General features: G+C 43.0%; 1 protein-coding gene across 3 annotated transcripts in view; it reads right to left on the bottom strand.

The window, feature by feature from the left end:
* Positions 1-16,631, bottom strand: part of LOC112252710 (calcium/calmodulin-dependent protein kinase type 1D) — a 50,065-nt gene extending 33,434 nt beyond the window's left edge. Inside the window, exon 1 of one of the 3 annotated variants that reach the window (XM_024424206.2) lies at positions 16,092-16,631. In XM_024424206.2, coding sequence (XP_024279974.1) covers positions 16,092-16,189 — 98 coding nt within the window. In that variant the 5' untranslated portion in view covers positions 16,190-16,631. Of the gene's footprint in view, positions 1-15,753; positions 15,985-16,091 lie in introns of those variants that run through there. The other 2 variants (XM_024424204.2, XM_024424205.2) reach the window with 2 other exon arrangements.
* Positions 16,632-20,634: the final 4,003 nt, after the last annotated feature.

The raw sequence follows: 20,634 nt of genomic DNA, 5'->3' as shown, positions 1-20,634 counted from the left end.
GTCTTCCAGTGTCTGTTGGAAAGCAGACTGATGAACCAGGTTTTTCCTCTGGGGCTTTGCCTGTGCTCAGCTCTTTTCCATTTATTTTCATCTTTAAAAAACGAGTCCTTGCCGATGACAAGCATAGCCATAACATCATGCAGCCACTCTGTCATTTAGGTTAGTATTGTGGAGTAACTACAATGTTGTTGATCCACCCTCAGTTGTTTTCTGCCATCACAGCCATTAATCTTTAAGTGTTTTAAAGTCCCCATTGACCTCATGGTGAAATCCCTGAGAGTGTATTGATACACCATCCATAGTGTAATTATAAATTCATCATGCTCAAAGGGATATTAAATGTCTGCTTTTTTTTGTCTTTACCCATCTACCAATAGGTGCTCTTTTTGTCTTTACCCATCTACCAATAGGTGCTCTTTTTTTTGTCTTTACCCATCTACCAATAGGTGCTCTTTTTTTTGTCTTTACCCATCTACCAATAGGTGCTCTTTTTTTTGTCTTTACCCATCTACCAATAGGTGCTCTTTTTTTTGTCTTTACCCATCTACCAATAGGTGCTCTTTTTTTGTCTTTACCCATCTACCAATAGGTGCTCTTTTTTTGTCTTTACCCATCTACCAATAGGTGCTCTTTTTTTTTTTGTCTTTACCCATCTACCAATAGGTGCTCTTTTTTTTGTCTTTACCCATCTACCAATAGGTGCTCTTTTTTTGTCTTTACCCATCTACCAATAGGTGCTCTTTTTTTTTTGTCTTTACCCATCTACCAATAGGTGCTCTTTTTTTGTCTTTACCCATCTACCAATAGGTGCTCTTTTTTTGTCTTTACCCATCTACCAATAGGTGCTCTTTTTTTTTGTCTTTACCCATCTACCAATAGGTGCTCTTTTTTGTCTTTACCCATCTACCAATAGGTGCTCTTTTTTTTGTCTTTACCCATCTACCAATAGGTGCTCTTTTTTTTGTCTTTACCCATCTACCAATAGGTGCTCTTTTTTTGTCTTTACCCATCTACCAATAGGTGCTCTTTTTTTTGCGAGGCATTGAAAAACCTCCCTTGTCTTTGTAGTTGCATCAGTGTCTTAAATCCCCTGCTCAACTGAAGGACCTTACAGATAATTGTACCTGTGGGGTTTATAGGTAGTCATTCAAAAATCATGTTAAACACTATTATGTTATTATGCATGCAACATATGTGACTTAAGCAAATGTTTCATCCTGAACTTATTTAGGCTTGCCATAACAAAAGGGATTGAATAACTTGACTCAAGACATTCCAGCTTTTTATTTTTAATAATGGGGTGTGAATACTTTCTGAAGGCACTTTAGGTTGTGAACTAATGCTGCCTAATATCACACAAACTATTTTAGCATTTGAATGCTGAACGTGTTGCTCAGATGAGCAAGATCAGGAACAGGCCACCTACCACACATTGGTCTGCACGCGAAGCTGGCACAGTCCACAGTTTGACTAGGTTACTGATATTCCCTAGGTTGTTGGGTATGACTGTCAAGACAGTTATATTCTTAGTTTGACCATGAACGAGAGAACACATCAGTTGTACAAAAAAATTATATTTTTTGGAAGGTAGAAACAAAGAAATAGGAGCAAAACATTTGTGAATCTGTGTATCGTAACTTTAATACATTTTCTGACCAATGCATGCTACATTTGGATCGGGGGCCGCGGACCTGAATCGTTAAATCCCTACTATTATCTAGACCCGTGTTTCCAGACCCAAACCCGAGCCAGCTCCCCTTACTATATCCTGTACTACTATCACGTCTGGGCGTCGTTATAAAGCTTCTCAGAGCAGGAGTGCTGATCTAGGATCAGGTGAATAAGTCCTATGAATACAGGACCAGATTCAAGTAATCAGGGATTCAATGAATGCATGAGGCAGAGACACTTCTGCACCCACATACGGACACACGTACACTTACAACAGCCACAGCCACATCTAAAGGGTCCCCATCATCATACCAATTTCCTAGCTGCAGCTCAACTCAATCCCCTCTCCCCCAAGAGCCAGCCACTCGTTTGAGGACCGACTGTGTACACACACACACACACACACACACACACACACACACACACTTTACTCCACAATCCCTCAGTGCCTGCCTGAAAGGAGACTAGCTACACTACATAAGTACTGGGTAAAGGAAGGTAATAAGAGAAAACCCTTTAAAGTGGTCTTAACGCTACAGAGCAGGCCAGTTACAGTGAATATGGTTATGGTGATCTAATTGTCCTGCACAGATGTGATAAGTAAAAGCGGGAGGCACTGTAGAAGTATTTGTTTGTTTCTGGTACTAAATGCATCTCTGACATCATCATTGAGAGCACCATCATTGAGTGCGAGCGAGAGCGAGATGCCGGCCAGGCAGCAGTGGATCTGACTGACTGATGTCGACAGGATCTGTGCGTGGGTAAAAATTCCTGGGGAAGCCAAGACAGAACAAAAGCCTTATTACAACCTGTGTGTTCTATAACAACCCATGTGTTCTTATTACAACCTATTCGTTCTTATTACAACCCATGTGTTCTATAACAACCCATGTGTTCTATAACAACCTGTGTGTTCTATTATTACAACATATGTGTTCTTATTACAACCTGTGTTCTTATTACAACCTGTGTTCTTATTACAACCTGTGTTCTATTATAACAACCTGTGTTCTATAACAACCTGTGTTCTTATTACAACCTGTGTTCTTATTACAACCTGTGTTCTTATTACAACCTGTGTTCTTATTACAACCTGTGTTCTTATTACAACCTGTGTTCTTATTACAACCTGTGTTCTTATTACAACCTGTGTTCTTATTACAACCTGTGTTCTTTTTACAACCTGTGTTCTATTATTACAACCTGTGTTCTATTATTACAACCTGTGTTCTATTATTACAACCTGTGTTCTATTATTACAACCTATGTGTTCATTTGTTCTATAACCTGCTAATTCATATATTTTGCCACTGTGATTTATAGGCCTAAGGTTAGAGACAATAAGACATAGCGGCATAATAAATTCAACCACACCTTTGTTTCATCATAAAACCATCCACAAAGCATATCGCATGTAACAAGTAGACTGAAAAGATTTGGCATGGGTCCTCAGATCCTCAAAAGGTTCTACAGCTGCACCATCGAGAGCATCCTGACGGTTGCATCACCGCCTGGTATGGCAACTTCTCGGCCTCCGACCACAAGGCACTACAGAGGGTAGTGCATAAGGCCCAGAACATCACTGGGGCGAAGCGTCCTGCCATCCAGGACCTCTGTATCAGGCAGCGTCAGAGGAAGGCCCTAAAACTCCAGCCACCCTAGTCATAGACTGTTCTCTCTGCTACCACATGGCAAGCGGTACCGGAGCACCAAGTCGAGGTCCAAAAAGCTTCTTAACAGCTTCAACCCCTGAGCCATAATACTCCTGAACAGCTAATCAAAGGGCTACCCAGACCCCTCTTTCTTCACTGCTGCTACTCTGTTTATAATCTATGCAGTCACTTTAACTCTACCTACATGTACATATTACCTTAATTACCTCAACTAACCGGTTCCCTCGCACATAGACTCTGTACCGGTACCCCCTGTATATAGCCTCGCTTGTTATTTTACTGCTGCTGTTAAATTATTTATTACTTTATTTTTCACTTAACTTGTTTTTTTCTTAACTTCTTAAAGCATGGTTGGTTCAGGGCTAAGCATTTGGCGCATGTGACAAATACAATTTGGAATACCTGGAATTCTATCCATGAGCACACTTCCCCAGAATGCCAGTGACCATCAAAGGTGAGCATTTGCCCACTGAAGTTGGTTACTGCAGTCAGGTTAAGACCCTGGTGACGATGACGAGCAAACCCACAGTTTCATCAGCTGTCCGGGTGGCTGGTCTCAGACGATCCTGCAGGTGAAGAAGCCAGATGTGGAGGTCCTGGGCTGGCGTGGATACACGTGGTCTGCGTTTGTGAGGCCGGTTGGACGTACTGACAAATTCTCTAAAACGACGTTGGAGGCAGCTTATGGTAGAGAAATAAACATTAAATTATCTGGCAACAGCTCTGGTGGGCATTCCTGTAGTCAGCATGCCAATTCAACACTCCACCAAAATTGAGACATCTATAGCATTGTGTTGTGTGACAAAACTGCACATTTATGGGGTGGCCTTTTGTCCCCAGCACAAGGTGCACATGTGTAATGATCCTGTCATTTAATCAGCTTCTTGATATTCCACACCTGTCAGGAGGACTAATTATATTGGCAAAGTAGAAATTCTCACTGACGGGGATGTAAACAAATTCGTGCACATTTGAGAGAAGCTTTTTGTGCATTGGAACATTTCTGGGATCTTTAATTTCAGCTCATGAAACATGGGACCAACACTTTATATGTTGCACTTATTTTTGTTCAGTGTGAGATATATATATATATATATATATTTTTCATTCAAAGAGCACACATCAGATGTTTGTTTAACACAACTTTTATTCTATTGTAATCCAAATCTAAGCTCATCTATCCTTCTGTTTGTATTGGGAAACAAAATGGATTACACCTGCCTGCCAAACATTCAATTGAGCTGTAGTAAAGGAACAATATTAGAAAGTAGATGTCAGGGTCCGTGGATCAATAGCAGATTCTCCCTCTCATAGCTATGCATTGCTGAAGGGTAACAAGGAAAAGACTATGGCCTCATCCAGAAGCAGCCCTATTAACCATAAGGACTTCACCTCGATTCTTAAAGGTTTGAATAGGTATGTGCAATATGGTGGTAGTTCCACATTTCCCTCTGGTAGGCTAGTTGGAATTTCTAGGGAAGCCTGAAATGAAGGAGGGGAAGGAAGAGGGGTAAGAGAAGAGAATCTGGGTCTCTTCCTGTCCCGCACTCCTTTGATAAGTCTATTCTTAATTCCCAAGCAAAGGGTCTAGGCTGAATGAGGGATTGGGAAGAGGAGGAGAGAAGACCGTGCTGTGTGTGTGGGTGCTATAGCTGCAAGGGCTGACTCACCCTGAGTGACCCGACCACGACACCAGCTCAGCAGGCAGCTAGCTGACTGAATACACCACACCGCACACCTGCTGTCTCTGCTTATACACAACACAGCAGGAGCCCCAACCAGGGCCTCTGCTGTGTTGGCATGGGAATGTGTGTGTGTGGGTGTGGAAGAAAGTTTTACAGAACAAAACTGAGCACGACCGAGCTACAGCAGATGTAGGTGGGCAGACTGGCAGAGGCATGGTGAGCTGTTATGTAGAGATGACTGGTTTTCAACCTATCGACTGTTCAGACAGTGAATCATTATGACGACATTCACAGGTAACAATAAAAAGAACAGATGAGGGCATCGTAACCTTCTGCCGTTACGATCGCCCACTCCATGAATACTATACGACAGGTTCCACTGTACTTACAGTGGGGCAAAAAAGTATTTAGTCAGCCACCAATTGTGCCAGTTCTCCCACATAAAAGATGAGAGAGGCCTGTAATTTTCCTCATTAGGTACACTTCAACTATGACAGACAAAATGAGAAGAAAAAAAATCCTGAAAATCACATTGTAGGATTTTTAATGAATTTATTTGCAAATTATGGTGGAAAATAAGTATTTGGTCAATAACAAAGGTTTTTCTCAATACTTTGTTATATACCCTTTGTTGGCAATGACAGAGGTCAAATGTTTTCTGTAAGTCTTCACAAGGTTTTCACACACTGTTGCTGGTATTTTGGCCCATTCCTCCATGCAGATCTCCTCTAGAGCAGTGATGTTTTGGGGCTGTTGCTGGGCAACACAGACTTTCAACTCCCTCCAAAGATTTTCTATGGGGTTGAGATCTGGAGACTGCCTAGGCCACTCCAGGACCTTGAAATGCTTCTTACGAAGCCACTCCTTCATTGCCCGAGCGGTGTGTTTGGGATCATTGTCATGCTGAAAGACCCAGCCACGTTTCATCTTCAATGCCCTTGCTGATGGAAGGAGGTTTTCACTCAAAATCTCACGATACATGGCCCCATTCATTCTTTCCTTTACACGGATCAGTCGTCCTGGTCCCTTTGCAGAAAAACAGCCCAAAAGCATGATGTTTCCACCCCCATGCTTCACAGTAGGTATGGTGTTCTTTGGATGCAACTCAGCATTCTTTGTCCTCCAAACACGACGAGTTGAGTTTTTACCAAAAAGTTCTATTTTGGTTTCATCTGACCATATGACATTCTCCCAATCTTCTTCTGGATCATCCAAATGCTCTCTAGCAAACTTCAGACGGGCCTGGACATGTACTGGCTTAAGCAGGGGGACACGTCTGGCACTGCAGGATGAGTCCCTGGCGGCGTAGTGTGTTACTGATGGTAGGCTTTGTTACTTTGGTCCCAGCTCTCTGCAGGTCATTCACTAGGTCCCCCCGTGTGGTTCTGGGATTTTTGCTCACCGTTCTTGTGATCATTTTGACCCCACGGGGTGAGATCTTGCGTGGAGCCCCAGATCGAGGGAGATTATCAGTGGTCTTGTATGTATTCCATTTCCTAATAATTGCTCCCACAGTTGATTTCTTCAAACCAAGCTGCTTACCTATTGCAGATTAAGTCTTCCCAGCCTGGTGCAGGTCTACAATTTTGTTTCTGGTGTCCTTTGACAGCTCTTTGGTCTTGGCCATAGTGGAGTTTGGAGTGTGACTGTTTGAGGTTGTGGACAGGTGTCTTTTATACGGATAACAAGTTCAAACAGGTGCCATTAATACAGGTAACGAGTGGAGGACAGAGGAGCCCCTTAAAGAAGAAGTTACAGGTCTGTGAGAGCCAGAAATCTTGCTTGTTTGTAGGTGACCAAATACTTATTTTCCACCATATTTTGCAAATAAATTCATGAGAAATCCTACAATGTGATTATTTTGGATATTTTTTTTCTCATTTTGTCTGTCATAATTGAAGTGTACCTATGATGAAAATTACAGGCCTCTCATGTTTTTAAGTGGGAGAACTTGCACAATTGGTGGCTGACTAAATACTTTTTTGCCCCACTGTATATGACTGTGACACATATTACTTCTTAACTGTATACTAAATTGTGTGTCTTACGTGCCCCCGGAAGCACAATGAATTTCCCCGCCAGGACAATGGAACGGAGTGAATTACGTAAGGTCTCTTGGCGTGACCCAAATCAATGTGACTGAGCATTGATGTTTTCAATGGTGACCAATTTGGGCAATACTGTTTCAATTTAACTAGGCAAGTCAGTTAAAAATGTGTTCTTGTGCTAATATAGTGCTAGTTCCACATTTACCTCTGATAGGCTAGTTGGAATTTCTGCCATATTGCTTATACCTAATAACCAATCCAATCCGTTCTGAAGTAAATGTGTCTATGGGCTAGTGGGTAAATTCGAGGGTCGGGGGAAGGGGTTGAAGGTTATTCAGTCAGGGAGACCTAAAGTGAATGAGTGAGAAGGGATGATCCCTATTGGACACTGATGGGAAAGCCCAAAGTAGAGGAAGGGAAGGAAGAGGAGGAGAAGAGATAATCTACATCTCTCTGTCCCTGTCACCTCCTTCCTATATCAGTCTATTCTTAATCCCCAAGCAAAGCGTTGAGGCTGAGCGCTGAACAAGGGGTCGGGAGGAGAAAAGACAGCGCTGTGTGTATGTGTGTGCTAAACCTGCCAGGGTTGGCTCACCCCGAGTGAACCGCCTGCTGTCAGCCTGTGACAGCAGCTCAGCAGGCAGCAAGCTCACTGAATACAACACACTACACACACCTGCTGTCTCTGCTTATACACAACACAGCAGGAGCCCCAACCAGAGCCTCTGCTGTGCTGACATGGGACAGTGTGTGTGTGTGTGTGTGTTAGAAAAAAAGGTTTTCAATAGAACAAAACTGAGCACGACCGAGCTACTGAAGACATTGGTGGGCAGACAGCCAGAGGCATTTTTAATTCATTTCTTTTGTTTTCATTTGAACCTTTAAGTAGGCACTTTCGGTTACTGGCCCAACACTCTAACCACTAGGCTACCAGCCGCCCCTGGCATGGTGGGCTGTTATGTAGAGATGACTGGTTTTCAACCTACAGACTGTTTAGACAGTGACTCGTTTTTTTTCACCTTTATTTAACCAGGTAGGCCAGTTGAGAACATGTTCTCATTCACAACTGCGACCTGGCCAAGATAAAGCAAAGCAATGCGACAAAAACAACAGAGTTACACAAACAAAACGTACAGTCAATAACAAAATAAAAATATTAAAATCTATATACAGTGTGTGCAAATGTGGAAGAGTAGGGAGGTAAATGCAATAAATAGGTCATAGAGGCGAAATAATTACAATTTAGCATTAATACTGGAGTGATATGTGCAGATGATGATGTACAAGTAGAGATACTGGGGGGCAAAAGAGCAAGAGGGTAAGTAATAATATGGGGATGAGGTAGTTGGGTGTGCTACTTACAGATTGACTGTGTACAGGTACAGTGATCGGTAAGCTGCTCTGACAGCTGATGCTTAAAGTTAGAGGGAGATTTAAGACTCCAGCTTCAGAGATTTTTGCAATTTGTTCCAGTCATTGGCAGCAGAAAAAAATGGAAGGAAAGTCGGCCAATGGAAGTGTTGGCTTTGGGGATGCCCAGTGAAATATACCTGCTGGAGAGCGTGCTACAGGTGGGTGTTGCTATGGTGAACAGTGAGCTGAGATAAGGCGGGGCTTTACCTAGCAAAGACTTATAGATGACTTAGAGCCAGTGGGTTTGGCGACGAATATGTAGCGAGGGCCAGCCAACGAGACCATACAGGTCGCAGTGGTGGGTAGTACATGAGGCTGTGGTGATAAAACGGATGGCACTGTGACAGCAAATTGGATGTAGTCTGAGTAGAGTGTTGGGGTCTATTTTGTAAATGACATCGCTGAAGTCAAGGATCGGTAGGATAGTCAGTTTTACAAGGGTATGTTTGCAGCATGAGTGAAGGAGGCTTTGGTGTGAAATAGGAAGCCGATTCTAGATTTAATTTTGGATTGGAGATGCTTAATGTGAGTCTGGAAGGAGAGTTTACAGTCTAACCAGACACCAAGGTAATTGTAGTTGTTCACATATTCTAAGTCAGAACCGTCCAGAGTAGTGATGCTAATCAAGCGGGCGGGTGCGGGTAGCAATCAGTTGAAGAGCATGCATTTAGTTTTACTAGCATTTAAAAGCTGCCGCAGGCCACGGAAGGAGTGTTGTATGGCATTGAAGCTCGTTTGGAGGTTAGTTAACACAGTGTCCAAAGAAGGGCCAGATTTATACAGAATGGTGTCGTCTGCGTAGAGGTGGATCAGAGAATCACCAGCAGCAAGAGTGACATCATTGATATACACAGAGAAAAGAGTCGGCCCGAGAATTGAACCCTGTGGCACCCCCATAGAGACTGCCAGAGGTCCTGACAACAGGCCCTCCGATTTGACACACTGAACTCTATCGGCGAACCAGGCGAGGCAGTCATTTGAGAAACCAAGGCTATTGAGTCTGCCGATAATAATCCGGTGATTGACAGAGTCGAAAGCCTTGGCCAGGTCGATGAAGACGGCTGCACAGTACTATCTTTTATCGATTGCGGTTATGATATCGTTTTGGACCTTGAGCGTGGCTGAGGTGCACCCATGACCAGCTCGGAAACCAGATTGCATAGTGGAGAAGGTACGGTGGGATTTGAAATGGTCGGTGATCTGTTTGTTAACTTGGCTTTAGAAGACTTTAGAGAGGCAGGGCAGGATGGATATAGGTCTAACAGTTTGGGTCTAGTGTGTCTTTGAAGAGGGGGATCACCGCGGCAGCTTTCCAATCTTTAGGGATCTCAGACGATATGAAAGAGGTTGAACAGGCTAGCAATAGGGTTCGCAACAATTTTGGCGGATAATTGTAGAGAGGGTCCAGATCGACTAGCCCAGTTGATTTGTAGGGATCCAGATTTTGCAGCTCTTTCAGATCGGGGGCAGCCAGGTGGAACGCATGGCCAGCCGTAGAAAAATGCTTATTGAAATTCTCGATTATCGTAGATTTAATCGGTGGTGACAGAGTTCCCTAGCTTCAGTGCAGTGGGCAGCTGGGAGGTGGTATTATTCTCCATAGACGTTAGTGTGCCAAAACTTTTTGGAATCAGTGCTACAAAGATGCACATTTCTGTTTGAAAAAGCAAAGCTAGCCTTAGCTATCCTAACTGACTATGAATATTGGTCCCTAAACTCATGATGACACTCACAGGTAACAATAAAAGAAGAGATGAGGGCATTGAAACCTTCTGCCGTTACGATCTTGAATACAACGGGAGCCTGCAAGGAAATAGTTGAATGGAATGGAGTGAATTACGTAAGGTCTCTTGGTGTGACCCAAGTCAGGGGTTACAATCACACTAAAGCCATGTGTTCAAATCAAGAGGCTGATGGGAACATTGAGCTCCTCTCCTCCCTGATGGTAATGAGAGGCACAGCCTGTACCTCAGGAGGACAGGGTCGAACACAGATCCATATGGGTTTAGGGGGGAGGCCATTAGAGGACATTAAGGGCTTTCACGCTGCATGTTCTTTCTTAGCCCTGGGCTAAGCCAAAAAGTGTGCAGACCGAATGTGACTTAGCCTAAGAGATGTAGCATATTGAGAATGATCTTAGACTCTCAACAACAAATAGGATATGTCGTGATGAAGGGATTCCATTTATTTCCTGAATTGACTGAATCAAAATGGAATTGACCCCAATCCTGATCCCCATATTGTCCAAGTTAAGAGTGGCCTACCTTTCCAGCTTGACACCGTTCTCCGAGGGCTGGCCAAAAACAGCCCCCGAGAATTCCCTTCTCCGACACAGGCTTCCTACAATACCCGATCAAATGACATTCTCCCCAAAAGAAGGAGTGCTGATGCATGTGTTGCTGCTTACATTGGAGGAATTAAATAGAAGAAAAAAAACATCTGAAGGTCAAAGGACTTCAAAGTCTCGTTTCCTATAATACACAGCTTATCAATTCAACCTCTATCAATCATGTTGACAGATTTTCACTTCACGTTCAAAACACACAAAAAAAACAACTAGTTAGCCGAACCAAATCAAGCTTTATTTATACAGCACATTTCAGACACGAAATGCAAAGCAATTTGCTTTACAGTAAAAAAATGTAAATAAAAGCTGAAATATGTAATACACAAAAAGACAAAAAGATAAAACAAAAAGAACGGCAGGTTATTCCAGAAGCTGAGGGCATAATAACTAATAGCTGCCTCTCCCTGCCTCTTGGTCCTAGACGTTGGGAAAGTTAAAAGGCCAGAGGACCTGAGGGACCTACTGGGTACATAGCTTAAAAACATGTCTGACATGTGTTGGGGTGCACAATCGTGGATTGATTTAAAAACCAATACAATAATCTTAAAATGAATTCTAAAACCAGTGAAATGTGTTCTCCGCCTGGCCTCAGTCAGTGCCCGTGCTGCAGCATTCTGTATGTTTTGCAGTTGCCCAATGTCTTTCTTGGGTAGACCAGACAGGAGAGCATTACAGTAGTCAAGCCTGCTTGATATAAAAGCAAGGATGAGTCTCTCTGTATCAGCTGGAGAGAGAAACGGCCGCACCGTGGAAATGTTCCTCAGGTGGTAAAAAGCTACTTTGATCACATTCCGAATGTGTGAATCGAAATTTAGTTCAGAATCTCAAATAACACCTAGATTTTATACCTGGTGTTTTATCTTTGCCTGTGAATTAAAAAGTGTGGCTAGATTATCACTCTGTGCTTTGGCTCCAACAACAAGTAACACCTACAGTATGCTTGTAACACCCAGGCCATTGATGACAATGTCTTGACAATGACAATGTCTCCAGTCTTCCATTTGGGGAATATGCCCTTCAAAGTGAGCACTAACATGCTCCCTGTGTGCATCATAATAACGCAGCCACAGCAGAGCGGGCTTAAGTCGAGCGGCACTAACTGTAGGGCAGAAATAAACTCTGCTAGAATGTGTCTGCACTGAAAAAAAGTGTAGTAGTTCAAGCATGAGAGAATACGTTGCGAGAATAACAGAACTGTGAGCTGGACTTTTGTCCCAAGTACAACAAACAGTACTAACGGGATGAAACCCTTCCCCATATCTGTGTGTCTGTTTCGTTTCCCAGTTCAATGGTCAATCTAGCTTTAATAAAATAATCTCTTGGAGTGCCCCAGTAGCTATACATTCGAGATGTCCACAATGAGTATGACGTGCCTCCTCTAATGCCCAGGAAGCTCCGATTCAAACTACCATTAGACAGCTCTGCAAGCATGTTTGCAACACGTTTGTTGCTCAATTATAGAGTTTCGCTGAGAAACTATCTTAATTTACTCCGGTTATGGCCAACGCTTACATCCAAAAGAGGTCTAAATAAAACTGTTTACAAGCAACCAAATAAAAGCCTTTTCAGCACCTCTAATGTTTTGAGCTGTTGTAAACCTCTGACCTGTGAGACCGTAATGAGTGATTTACATTGAGGAGCAAAATAGGCATTTTTTTCCCCAGAGTTGCTTGCACATTTTTATTTAGACATTTTTTTTTAGAAGTATATAACGGACGTAAATGAAGATTGTTGCTCAGCAAAACTTCATAATTAGTGAGTAATAAGTATTTTGACATAACGCTTGCAAAAGCTGTCCAATGGGAGTTTGAAATCAGAGCTTCCTGGGCGTTAGACAGGAGACACATCATACTCATCTTCGACATCCTGAACACAGATTCTGGGGAATTGAACACCAGAGATCTGAAGTGATAATGAAAATGGTACATACGCCCAGAGTGATCTTAAAATCGCCAGGTAACTTAGACGATAGATGAAGTGATAGCAGTGCTTTCATGACTGCTGATGAAGAGGATAACATTACATGCATTGATTGACATTAATGGTTGACTTATTGCCTGGGGAAAGTGACCTGCGCACTGAGCAGTCTCACGAGTTGTGCCTGTTCTAAAGTTGCTCTATGTGGGGCAGGTAATAATTTTTTACTGACAAACAAAATGCAAATAATTCCAGTAGTCTGCTCCAGACCTGGCACCAGGATACATTGCCTAAGGGGGCAGTGGAAAGGGGACAAACATTTTCAGGGTGCTTACATTCGAATGACATTGGATTCTGCTTACATCAAGCTATACCACAATAAACATAGAAGTTCAAATGCCGAGACTCAGAGATCAGAGTGCTTTTGAAGTGACAGGTTGGCGTGAAATCTGTAGCCCATATCCACTGCACTCTATAAGCATAAAACAGGGTCCTTCTAGCAGTCGGAAGAAAAAAGATTCAGCAGGAGGCAGATGTGCAAATGAGTGTTGGATTTATTTACACAGAGCTGGTGTTTAAATGTCACCATCATATTTGAAAGTATGTTTTATACCCCTTCAAATAAGTGGATTTGGCCATTTCAGCCACACCCGTTACTGACAGAGGTATAGAAATCGAGCACACAGCCATGCAATCCCCACAGACAAACATTGGCAGTAGAATGGCCTTATTGAAAAGCTCAGTGACTTTCAAGGTGGCACAGTCATAGGATGCCACCTTTCCAACAAGTCAGTTCCTCCAAATTTCTGCCCTGCTCCAGCTGCCCCAGTCAACTGTAAGAGCTGTTATTGTGAAAGAGAAACATCTAGGAGCAACAACGGCTCAGCTGTGAAGTGGTAGGCCACAGAACAGGACAGCTGAAGTACGTAGTGCCCTGTGCCCAAAGCGAGGTCTATATAGAAATGAATGGTTTGTCGAGATTGGTGTGGAAGAACTTCACTGGCCTGCACAGAGCACTGACCTCAACCCCATTGAACACCTTTGGGATGAATTGGCATGCCGACAGCGAGCCAGGCCTAATCTCCCAACATCATTGCCCGACCTCACTAATGATCTTGTGGCTGAATGGAAGCAAGTCCCTGCAGCAATGTTCCAACATCTAGTGGAAAGCCTTCCCAGAAGAGTGGAGGCTGTTACGGCAGCAAGGGGGTGGGGGACCAACTTCATATTAATGCCCATGATTTTGGAACGAGATGTTCAACGAGCATGACTTTTGGTCATGTAGTGTGCATACATACACACGCACACACACACACGCATACAAGGGTCTGATTTAAGAATGTCAGCATTCAAAAGAAAAAGCCTTTCATTAGGCAAAACCGGTCTTAACCAATAAGCTACAGATACAACCTTCCTTTGAGTTACCCAAAGGTGAACTAACTAGAACATCCCCAAACACTTAAATACATTTGGCAACACCTAGTCTTGGCACGCAGGCCAGGTATATGTATGCATGTACAGTGCGTGCAGTCACACAACATTAAACATGGAGAAACCAGACACACTCTCTCCAAACAAAGACTATGAAGAAATTGACAGTAAACTGGTAAAAGCAATTAAATTAACCAAAAGTTCAATTGTTGCGCGGTTTTGAGCTCTCCAAAAAATGTTTCCACTTGGAGAATGAAAATGTTAGGAATGTATTATATTTAATGAATGATCAAAACGACCATAACCCAACAATTGACACAAGTAAACAAATAGTGTGCACGAATTGGAGTGAGTTGGAAAAGTGGAGAGAGAGACGTGCCTATAGCGCATCTTCGCCACACAACCATACCCTTATTCTGATCGACATTTTAAGAACTGTTTGAGACAACTTCCTCACACGAGCAGTAACCTCATACATTGTCAGGATGTATCAGTGGTCATTTTCCCATCAACTGAAGTAATTACGGTTCAACCACCCCATTAAAAACTCACACTAGCCAAACATGTGACAGCAAGGCAGAATGGCACATTCCAAATGAGCACTGGGTACATCATACATATTGACTAGAGGTCGACCGATTAATCGGAATGGCTGATTAATTAGGGCCGATTTCATATGTTCTAAGCAAGGAAGTCAAACGTTAGCTTTTTTACATGGCACATATTGCTCCAACACTTTGTTTTTGCATTATTTAAACCAAATTGAACATTTAATTTTTGAACATTTATTTGAGGCGAAATGGATTTTTATTTATGTATTATATTAAGTTAAAAATAAGTGTTAATTCAGTATTGTTGTAATTGTCATTATTACAAATAAATAAAAATTGTCCGATATCGGCTTTTTTAGGTCCTCCAATAATCGGTATTGGCGTTGAAAAATCATAATCGGTCGACCTTTAATATTGACCAACATGGTATGTTCATTTGGTGAATGTAGATTAGTGGAGCAAATAAAGGAACATCATAGCAGTTTCCCCAAGGCAGATGAAGACTTTGCCCAGGCCCTAAACACTGTCCACTAACCTTTTGGCGATGCGGGTATAAACTTCCCTGCATGGGCCTTTGTTGAAGCAGGTAAGGGAGCATTCTCTGCATAAATGATGCACAGTGGACACGGGTTGTCTCCCGTTCTCCCCAATTAAGGTCCCACTAACCTCCTGTGCTTTTGTGTTATCATAAATGAAATACGGCATAGACATGATCATAAATCAGCACCAGGACAAGATTAGAATCTTCTGCATATATTCAATGTTATTAACGTTGTTTCTGCTTATAGACTCAATTTGATGTACATGAATAAAGAAAACCTCAAGAGAATCTATTCTGTAATCCAGGTGCATTGAGCTGAGGCCCCACCTTGGGCAAGCGCCATAACCTACCAGAACTAATCTCGGACCAAAATAACCTTCTATTCTATGAGAGATAAATTTAGATGTCGTATTATATACGGTCGTGTCCGATTATCCGTCAAACACCTGCCACCATAGAATATACCAATTATTTACCGTTTTCGCACGTGCGTCGAATAGTTGCATCCAGAAAGTAACTTTCGATTTCATAAACATTTGTAGGAAATCATAAAAGCATAATTAACATTTGTAAAAAAAATAATCGCAGGTAGGCTGGCTATTGGTTATCACAAGCCATATTGTCTATACATCGTTGACAACAGTGGAAATCCGACTGGTTCATCTAATGTGCAACAGAACACGAGGACAATTGCATTTCCGCTACGGTTACATTGTATCACTGCCTTGTCTGTCAAGTAAACTGAGTCGACGACAAAAGTTAAGTGTAACACCCTAGGGTTCTAGAACTGATTAGGATAAACCACGTGACTCACGTTCCAAGGACTTCTTTGAACTCGAATACATGCTTGATATCGTCGACATTCTTCTTCCAAGATCCATCCCCGCCCGACTCTCCGTTCTCCCTCGCCATGTCGCCGCCAGGGAAGACCGAAGTGATTAGATTAGAGACACCGTTTTTCACCTCCTTGTGCTGACTCAGTGAGGCAATACCGTCCCCCCGTCTAGTGCCGACTGAAGTCGGACTGATATCACAGAGTTTCTTCCTGAGTGTCGCCCAATTCTACCTTGCATCGCTCAGCCAATCCGTACAACCCGCTGCGCCGCCAATACAGTAGCCCTACCACCAATCACGCGTAGCAGCCTACCTGCAGGTTATCAGAATAGTCTAATCTCTTTGACGTAATTGAACGGGAGCTTCCTCGTTATCCCGTCTCTTTTTGGTTTAGAACAATTAATTCTACCTCTTCAGATTATGTTTAGGCTATGCTACTTGATCGAAAGATGACTCCGGTTGGTGTGTGTGTGGGTGTGTGTGTGAACTGAACCGCTATTCTAGTGAGTCACGCTGCCTGCTGGCCGCCCCCTTTGTTGTTACCAATAACCGGGAGTGGGAGGCTGCTCTCCTCTATTGTCCATGTAGCCGGCAGAGTGCGTGGGGATGAGGAGGGGTAGGCTACGAGTGAACGATTGGTGTTCGCATTGCACCAAATCCATCACCCACTGACTTGCCAAGTTAAATAAAATATTAAATAAAACATTTAAAAAATTGTAGTACGTAATGGCTATAGTTGACATGCAAGTGGGCTTTTCCATGAATACAACTATGGTGACAGTAAACTAACTCCTAACAACATGATTGCTCTGATCCCCCAGCATTGCCTTATGATGCCCTTCTCTACTATACCATTATGAGACAGATACTTTTTATTTCCCCAAAGCAAAAGGGACATCGCCATTGCTGTTAGCTGAGATGGTTACATAGAAAACCAATTAAATCTGTTAATTAAAGTGTCAGAGATTCTGAAGGAAGTGCAATTGGTCTTCTTGCCATTACAATGTGTTAATGCGATGGTGGAGCCTCAACGGTTGGTCTCCCTGGACAGACTGGTTAATCTCGGAGCGGAGCACTGAAGATCACAAATCAATCCTAATGTAGCATCCTTAAGCTTTAGGCCTGACACACCATCCTGACCACTGCACACAGTTTAATAGCCAGAGAGATCAGGATGGCCGAACAAGGCTACCTTGTCCCTGTCCAAAACACGACCTCTAGCCCCTAAAACCAGGGTTTTGCATATGCACAAAAAGCTTATTTCTCTCAAAATTTGTGCACAAATGTATTTACATCCCTGTTCGTGAGCATTTCTCCTTGGCTAAGATAATCCATTCACCTTACATTTGTGGCATATCAAGAAGCTGATTAAACAGCATGATCAGGTGTACCTTGTGCTGGGGACAAAGGCCAAGCTAAAATGTGCAGTTTTGTCATCACACAATGCCACATATGTCTTAAGTTGAGGGAGTGTGCAATTGGCATGCTGACTGCAGGAATGTCCAGCAGAGCTGTTGCCAGAAAATGTAATGTTAATTTCTAGGGATGCACGATATAACGGAATAGGCTGATATTAGCTAAAAATGGCAACATCGGCTCTATGTGTAGTTTAACGCCGACGTGCAAAACCCATGTCAAGGCTGACGTGCATACCTGTATAACGTAGGTAGATGACGTACTGACGGCACGAAAAAAACAGCGCTGCACGTGCGAAACACAGCATTCCTAACCTTGCCCACAATGTCTGCTGTGTGGATATATTTAAGTTTCAAAAGGAAGATAACAAAAAGGCCATATGCAAAGTTATTCTGCTAATTATTTCCCGAGGGGAGAAAGTGAAATCTTTCAATACCACAAATCTAATTACTCATTTGAAAGTGCATCACCCCCAGACGTTCAGCAACTACTTAGAACAAAAGCAGAAGAAAACTAAGCGCTCACGTCCAACAACTAAACAAGTTAAAGTCGAGCAGTCACTTGAAAGAAAAATACAAATTCAGCGAGACACCTCAAAGGCGAAATCCATTAACGTCAAGATAATGAAAATCATTGCCTTTGACAATCAACTGTTCTCTGTCGTGGATGATGTTGGCTTTCGCTGACTGGTTGAGTATCTCAAGCCCCGGGAACACACTACCAAGTAGGCTCTATTTTTCAGATGTTACCCTACAGGAGTTACACAGTATAGTTGAAATGAACATCCTTGAGCTACTTGCTATGGGAGTCACTGCTATAAGCTTCACGACTGACATTTGGACCAGCGATGTCAGCCCCATGAGCATGCAGAGTCTGACAGCACATTTCGTACTGAGGAACGCTGTATTGCATGCTCAAGAATGTGCTGGTTCTCATACCGATGCTGCCATTTCAATGGCATTTGAGAACATGTTTGAAACTAGGAAAATCTCCAAGAACAAAGTACACATGGGCTACGTGATAATGCACGTAACATGACAAAGGCTTTGGAAGAATGCGGAGTCGCCAATTTGCCATGCATGGCACACGCTGCAAATGAAGGTGTTTTGGCTCAACGCAGCATATCTGACACAGTGGCAACAGGAAGGAAGATAGTGGGTCATTTTAAACACTCACCGCTAGCTTACAGGAGCAGCTTGGAATGAAAACGAAAAGGCTTAAGCAAGACGTTTCCACCAGGTGGAACAGTACTTTTTACATGATGGAGAGCCTGCTGGAACAAAAACCGAGTGCTTGGCGTGTACTCAGCCACCTAGGAGTTACAGGCAACAATCAGTACAAACCAGTGGACTCTCATTGAAAACAAACACACCCCCCTAGCTCCAACTGACTCGAGAAATAACCTCATCAACTGCGTCTGCAGCAGATGTGATACCCTCTGTCAAGACATTGAAACACCTGCTCAACAAAACTGCTGACACAGACCGTGGGGTTAAACCTTGCAAAAGAAGTCCACAAGAGGATGTGAACAATCGATTTGTTGGCAGTCTCTCTGAGCTTCTTGACAGGGTCGCCACCATGCACGATGCTAGGTACAAGGACCACTACTTCGATGCAGACAAGAAATGGGGTTTACGTGAAATGTTAGACACAGCTGGACAAGATGGAAAACGGACACACTGACAGTGCGCAATGAGGAAGAAAGGCCATGGACAGACAGAGCTGAAACTTCACTGCTTGACATGTATGATGAAATCCTGGCTGAGAAAGAACAACGAAACTGCACAGCAAGTAAGTGAAATAAATAGGTTGATTACATTTTACTGGTAATGGGGACATACATAAATGCCAACAAAATAACTTTTTGGTCAGCGTATTTAAGTCAGAAGTTTATATACACTTAGGTTGGAGTCATTAAAACTCGTTTTTCAACCACCCCACAAATTTCTTGTTAACAAACCATAGTTTTGGCAAGTCGGATAGGACATCTACTTTGTGCATGACAAGTCATTTTTCCAACAATTGTTTATAGACAGATTTCACTTGCTTACCTTTAGGTTCTAAATATCAGAGTAAGAAATTGACAGACACTATGTAAGCTCCAACCAAGTTTATTCACCCATTGGGTCAATACAGCTGCATAAGACAAAAACAATTTCCACCAGTGGTAATAAACTCAGCAAAAAAAGAAACGTCCCTTTTTCAGGACCCTGTCTTTCAAAGAGAATTGGTAAAATTCCAAATAACTTCACAGATCTTCATTGTAAATGGATTACACACTGTTTCCCATGCTTTTTCAAGAACCACAAACAATTAATTAAGCTTACAGACGGTAGGCAATTAAGATCCGTTATGAAAACTTAGGACACTAAAGAGGCCTTTCTACTGACTCTGAAAAACACCCCAAAAAAAGATGCCCAGGGTCCCTGCTCATCTGCGTGAATGTGCCTTAGGCATGCTGCAAGAAGGCATGAGGACTGCAGATGTGGCCAAGGTAATAAATTGCAATGTCCGTACTGTGAGACGACTAAAACAGCGCTACAGGGAGACAGGACGGACAGCTGATCGTCCTCACATTGGCAGACCACATGTAACACCTGCACAGGATCGATACATCCGAACATCACATCTGCGGGACAGGTACAGGATGGCAACAACTGCCCGAGTTACACCAGGAACGCACAATCCCTCCACCAGTGCTCATACTGTCCGCAATAGGTTGAGAGAGGCTGGACTGAGGGCTTGTAGGCCTGCTGTAAGGGAGGTCCTCACCAGACATCACCAGCAACAACATCACCTATGGGCACAAACCCACTGTCGCTGGACCAGACAAGACTGGCAAAAAGTGCTCTTCACTGACGAGTCGCGGTTGTGTCTCAGCAGGGGTGATGGTCGGATTTGCGTTTATCGTCAAAGGAATGAGCGGTACACCGAAGCCTGTACTCTGGAGCAGGAGGGTCCGTCATGGTCTAGGGCGGTGTGTCACAGCATCATCACACTGAGCCTGTTGTCATTGCAGGCAATAGCAACACTGAGTTACAGGGAAGACATCCTCCTCCCTTATGTGGTATCCTTCCTGCAGGCTCATACTTACATGACCCTTCACC

Source organism: Oncorhynchus tshawytscha, linkage group LG06 (assembly GCF_018296145.1).
Source record: "Oncorhynchus tshawytscha isolate Ot180627B linkage group LG06, Otsh_v2.0, whole genome shotgun sequence".
NCBI lineage: Eukaryota > Metazoa > Chordata > Actinopteri > Salmoniformes > Salmonidae > Oncorhynchus > Oncorhynchus tshawytscha.
This window is presented reverse-complemented; position numbering and strand designations above follow the sequence as displayed.